Here is a 6429-nt window from a genome sequence, read left to right as displayed (position 1 = left end):
CCCGACCAGAAGTGACCCGACGGTTGCGTAACTCTACACTAAAGTAACCGCTACAGCGTGGATTCAGAATTGATTGACAGGTCTGTTTCAACAAAAATTAGCTTACCGCCAGCCGCACGTCACCAGCCACATGTCGCAAGCGGTCTTGGCAAACAGAGGAGAGGTTGGAAAAGGACTCGAGTCGATGCACACACACAAGATACAGTAGTTCGGGTCTTCTCAGGTCCGTTCGGTAAAAACACATTCATTTTAAATTACCCGAGACCCGATGCCGCTATTATTATACCCGACCCGTGTCCAAAGCACACGTGAAACTTTTAGACCCGAACCCGTTCGGGTCTCGGGTCGGACCTCTGGTTTTCGGATCTAATTGGACCCGTGAAGACCTCTATCAAGGGCCCAACGGCGGCAGCTTGGGCACCTGATCCTCTGATCAACAGCCCTAACGACTTGAGACACCACTGACCCTTCAATACAGAAGTTGTAGTTTACCGCCAGAATAAAAGCTACCAAACACAGAGGGCGAACCTCATACGGACGACACGTCCTTCCTCTGGGACACGTGAAGTCGCCCAAACCGCACGCTTTTACCACAGAGCATAAATAAATATCGGGTTGAAACTGATTATAACTCTAAACAAACACCGGATATCAACATTTCACCACAGAGGAATGTTTGTAGAAGGTTACAGGTAATACGGATTGTTAAGGAATATACATAAAGACTCAAAAGTCGCACGTCTCGAAGTAAACAAATCGGAAATGGTGGTTAGAGTGAGGAATTTATTAATAACAAATCTGTTTAATCAAATGTTATATACAGTACAGTGTATAGGAGAGTGTTTAGAACACACACACACACACACACATACATACAACAGGAGGAATGTAACACTGGTGCACATCAATGGTCTTAATTCGCTCTCACACACACACACACACACGTGCGGTGAGGGACGGCAGTGTGCGCAGCTGGAATGAAAAGATCATTTACAAAAGTTATAAAACAGTGACGACCCGTGTCATTTTTTTGTCTAGGAGTGTGTGTGTGTGTGTGTGTGTGTGTGTGTGTGTGTGTGTGTGAACGAGTGTCCCACACAATTGTGGGTGTGCGTTCATGATCGTCGTCATGGAGACGGGTACAGAATCTCGCCCACTGTGACGTAGGTTCCCGTGAGGAAGCCGAGGAATCCGATCAGAGCGATGGACAGGTCCTTCAGGAAAAGCAGCGAGGACGGACGAGCGGAGCAAGCGATCAACTCCACCAGGGGCGGGAAGATGAGCGCCAGGGCGGAGCTACTCACCGCGCCCACAAATGAGATCACCAGATCCAAACGAGGGACGAGAACAGCCACGGCGCCTGCACAGAGAAAGGGAAATGAACATTTTGGACAACATTCCAAACACAAGATGATCGCAATACTTTCCTTCAAGAACATCTAAGCGAACTTCAGAGCACTTTCTGAGGGGTTCCGACGTCATGTACGTTACGTTTGTGTAGATCTGTGTCGATGGACATGTTCCTATGTCATCTACAGCCAGTCATGTGACTGAGGTGGGAGGAGCTAGGAGTGGTGCGCTGTAACTCCCTGTGACGCTGAGAATCCATCAGCTCAAACCCAAGATGAACAACTTGGACCTGACGAATGAGAATGGGTTTCTCTGTGGCTCGGTTTAAGGTGCCACATCGTCTGCACCTTGATACGTGAGAAGTGTTAGTTTTATAAACAGCCTCCATTTTGTAGAAGGTCCGGGTCTCTTCTTCCAGGTCTGGATAATTTGGTTGTTTTCACACCGGTAATTTGGAGGCTTGGTGAGCCCAGCTTTTAATCCAGGGTTATGAAACCGAACGTTAGAATGTTACTGCTAGTCGCTTAGCAACAAGACAAGCCGTAATTTAAGGCGTTCGTATTGTATCATCCAGTCATAATCGTCCATGACACAAATATGTAAATAAGAAAGTCGATGCATTGTGTGGAAAGTGAAACATAGTTCATGTTCATGGGAAACTGTTTATGAATTGCCAGGATTAATTGTTAACTCTGGTAAAAGTACTAAAAGCCCAACGGTGTTGATTATATGCAAAGTATTCTAGTTGAGTGAACAAATTATTCAGTTTTACAGCCTGAAAACTGTGATGTAAAATGTCATGATGTTCCCTAACTGTTGCCTGTTGTGGTAAAAATCTGCTGATGTGTATATAGGAAAAAAAATATATCAGTAATCACTCATGTCTCAATTCACATGTATGGATAAATATTTATGTACTGTACTGTATACTCTGTACAGCCCCAGGATAAAGTCTTTGCTATGCCCCTTTACCCCCGAGGCAGTTTGAGTGCAGGTTCGGAGCCTAATTTAGAACCGGTTCTTTCTGTTTCGACCGCCAAAGCACCGGCTCCGAACCAGGAAAAGTGGTTCTTAAGTAGCACCAAAACATTTCTGGTCTAGACTTAAGAACCGCTTATGTCAGGAGCTGTGGGCGGGGCTACTGTTAGCGCATTTGATAATGTACCTTAAGTATACTAATGTTTAATACACTTTTACTTTACCGCGATATGATACATTATCAGCACACATGATAGTAGGTAGCTACATGCTAAGGCTAACTTTTTTTCTGTGTTAACGATAAAATAACGTTATGTACTTTATCGATTACAACCTACGTTTATACAGATTACACAGAGCCGCACGTACATGTATTATTCGCCGCATTTGGATGCCAATGTAGGTTCACAAAGCCATGAGCATTAACAGTAAAGCAACATCCACCATTGTTGTTGTGTTTGTGTTTGCCGCTGCTGCGCTAACGTCGCTAGGACACGTTACACGTATACAGTGACGTCACACTCGGCGCTGTGATGCTCTCTAGCCGGTGGAAAGGCAAACCGGTTCTTAGAAGGTTCACCAGTGGAAACAGATTTGAACCAGCACCAGCGCTAGCTCTGAACCAGCACCCGTTTCTTTCCGGTGGAAAAGAGGCATTAGATTATCTATTTATGTAACTAGAAACTTATATATACAAACATGAGCTAGCATGCTAGCTAAAGAAACTAGCATGCTACTGACATTCAAATTATCATTTGAATGCGAAGCAAACTTTGGAGCAGATTTTTGGCTACAGTGTGTTTGGGGGTCGACGCTGAGAAACCAGTTCACTGGGGTTTTAATCGGCTACGACACATTACTGATAAAGTAGCTGAAGTGAAGCCTACATTCTCTCCTCTCTCCCTCTATTTCTCTCTCTCTCTCTCTCTCTCTCTCTGTCTCTCTCCCCCTCTCTCTCGAGGATTCGCACGACTCAACACCAAACAGCAGACACGTAGCTGTAATCCAGACAAAGCAGACATTCGCCCTCAGGCTCCAGTCCCTACAGTAGCGGACCACTTCAGTCCACTGTAATACCCAACATCAAAATCCCCTCAGGGCTTCAGAAAGCACTTCGCATACAGGGGAACTGGGGCAATTAGGAAAAGATGCTTTCTAAAGCAAAAAAATGGGCTCTTTCTCAATTCAAGTGGTTTTTAAGACATCTGTATTAACTTCATCTCCATCAAAGAGTTGATTTAAATTGTTAGGAAAAAGTGCACTACACACACACACACACACACACACACACACACACACACACATTTATATAAAACGTATAAGATACCTAAAAAAAAAGTCTATCACTTTTTTAAATTATGAAATGATCTATTTAATATCTAAGTAAACAGATTTCTGAGCCTCGCCTGAAGCTCTCAGGTATAACCGCATTAACACGTCGGGAAGTGTCGGGAATTTTCACGATAGATTTAGAGAGCCGCTGCCGCTAGCGGGGTTTCATTTAACGCAACGTTAACTTTGAAATTTCAGTTTGTTGCGTTTGATGCTAATCGTCTCGGTGTCCTCACGCCGCGTGTTTGTACTTTTACGGCTACAGAGCCGTAGCGTATCCCGTTATGTCGCCTGTATCTCAGTGATGGGTTTAAAGATATGACTCAATAGTTACTCAAGAGAGAGAGAGAGAGAGAGAGAGAGAGAGAGAGAGAGAGAGAAATAGAGAGAGAGAGGAGGAGTAGTAGTAGTAGTGTCAGCAGTAGTAGTAATTGCAATACCTGTAATAGTAATAGTATTAGTAGTAGTAACAGTTATAAGTAGTAGTATAGTAGTAATAACAGTAGTATTAGCAGTAATAACAGTATTAGTAACAGTATGAGTAATAATAGTAGAAGTAATAGAAGCAGTAGTAGTAATAGTATTAGTAGTATTGCTATACCTGTAATAGTATTAGTAATAGTATTAGTATTAATAGTAATAGTATTAGTAATAATAGTAGTAGTATTAGTAATAATAGTAATAGTATCAGTATTACTGGTAATAGTATTAGTAATAGTATCAGTATTAATAGTAATAGTATCAGTAGTATGTGTGTCCCTGTAAAGCGTGTGTGTGTCCCTGTAAAGCGTGTGTGTGTCCCTGTAAAGCGTGTGTGTGTCTCTGTAAAGCGTGTGTGTGTCTCTGTAAAGCGTGTGTGTGTGTCCCTGTAAAGCGTGTGTGTGTGTCCCTGTAAAGCGTGTGTGTGTCCCTGTAAAGCGTGTGTGTGTCCCTGTAAAGCGTGTGTGTGTGTCCCTGTAAAGCGTGTGTGTGTGTCCCAGTAAAGCGTGTGTGTGTGTCCCTGTAAAGCCTGTGTGTGTCCCTGTAAAGCCTGTGTGTGTCCCTGTAAAGCGTGTGTGTGTCCCTGTAAAGTAGCGTGTGTGTGTCCCTGTAAAGTAGCGTGTGTGTGTCTGTAAAGTAGCGTGTGTGTGTCTGTAGCGTGTGTGTGTCCCTGTAAAGTAGCGTGTGTGTCCCTGTAAAGTAGCATGTGTGTCCCTGTAAAGTAGCGTGTGTGTGTCTGTAAAGCGTGTGTGTGTGTGTGTGTCTCTGTAAAGCGTGTGTGTTTGTGTGTGTGTGTCTCTGTAAAGCGTGTGTTTGTGTGGGTCTCTGTAAAGCGTGTGTGTGTGTCTGTAAAGCGTGTGTGTGTGTTGGGCATAGACAGAGACAGAAAGGGAGAGATGTTTAATTTATGAGACTACAAGTGTCATGTCTCTTCTTCCTTTTACACACACACACACACACACACACACACACACACACACACACACACACACACACACACACTGCTTGTCTGCTGCTGCCACCCTGAGGATATCTGTGTGGCTTTTTATTTTATTGACTATGCCAATATTTTCAAACATTAAAAAACATCCTTTAACATCATAAAACTGATTTGACGTTAAAGTCTGTGTTAAAGTCCTGATTCAAAAAGCTGATGTTTAGCCATTAGCTTGAATGCGTAAATGTTTACACCAAAACAAAACAGGACCTTATGTCAGGAAATTCTACAGAAAAATGAGACAGTATCGTCATTTACTAACCCCACACTGTGCAGGCACATTTCCCGGGTCACTGAGTGACCCTGCGCTGTCAGTGTGGACGGTGTTTACCAGCGCGCTCCATCGCTACACCTTCCTCTAGGGTGAACTGTGACTCCTCTAAAACAACCCCATCATTTTATTTTCCCCGTTAACTTGTGCATTCCGTGCCATCGCCTTGCCCTCAGGTGACCTCGGTCTGCTTTGTGATTTAACTTGCTGCAGCCGGTCTGACACCGCTGACCCTGACGTCCTCATTAGCCAGCGCTGTATGCTAGGAAGATGAGCATTTTATGCCCAAAATCGCCACACAACACGCTCTCTCACGCCACACAACACGCTCTCTCACGCCACACAACACGCTCTCTCACGCCACACAACACGCTCTCTCACGCCAAACAACACGCTCTCTCACGCCAAACAACACGCTCTCTCACGCCACCCAACACGCTCTCTCACGCCACACAACACGCTCTCTCACGCCACACAACACGCTCTCTCACGCCACACAACACGCTCTCTCACGCCACACAACACGCTCTCTCACGCCACACAACACGCTCTCTCACGCCACACAACACGCTCTCTCACGCCACACAAGGAGTGTGAGAGAGAGAGAGAGAGAGAAAGAGAGAGACAGACAGACAGACAGACAGGAAAGATAGATAGATAGATAGATAGATAGATAGATAGATAGATAGATAGATAGATAGATAGATAGATAGATAGATAGATAGATAGAAGGAGAGAGAGACAAAGAGAGAGAGATGAAATAAAATGAAAGAAAGACAGACTCATTCTAAAAATAAAAGAAATCATTGTGGAGCTCTGTGATGATCCTTATTCTGATCTAAAACATGGGCCTCACGGTGGAGCTCCACAACAGAGCATATCTGAAAAAAAGCCTTGTGCTGAAACCCTGTGTTCATTACTATTACTATAGGATTCTATCATGATAGAAGAACATTGTAGAGGTCAGAACTCGCCGTTACGCAAATAATGGGCCTCATGGTGGAGCTCTGGGAGAGAACTC

The 6429-nt window shown here is 44.2% G+C and overlaps 1 protein-coding gene across 1 annotated transcript in view; it reads right to left on the bottom strand.

Moving 5' to 3' along the window:
• Window positions 1-763: 763 nt before the first annotated feature.
• The window catches only part of slc36a4 (solute carrier family 36 member 4), a 15277-nt gene continuing 9611 nt past the window's right edge, over window positions 764-6429 (bottom strand). Inside the window, exon 12 of the mRNA XM_047820221.1 lies at window positions 764-1360. Within this exon, the coding sequence (XP_047676177.1) occupies window positions 1128-1360 (233 nt within the window). The 3' untranslated portion in view covers window positions 764-1127. The remainder of the gene's footprint in view (window positions 1361-6429) is intronic.

This window comes from Tachysurus fulvidraco, chromosome 11, assembly GCF_022655615.1.
Source record: "Tachysurus fulvidraco isolate hzauxx_2018 chromosome 11, HZAU_PFXX_2.0, whole genome shotgun sequence".
In the NCBI taxonomy this organism is placed as follows: Eukaryota; Metazoa; Chordata; class Actinopteri; order Siluriformes; family Bagridae; genus Tachysurus; species Tachysurus fulvidraco.
This window is presented reverse-complemented; position numbering and strand designations above follow the sequence as displayed.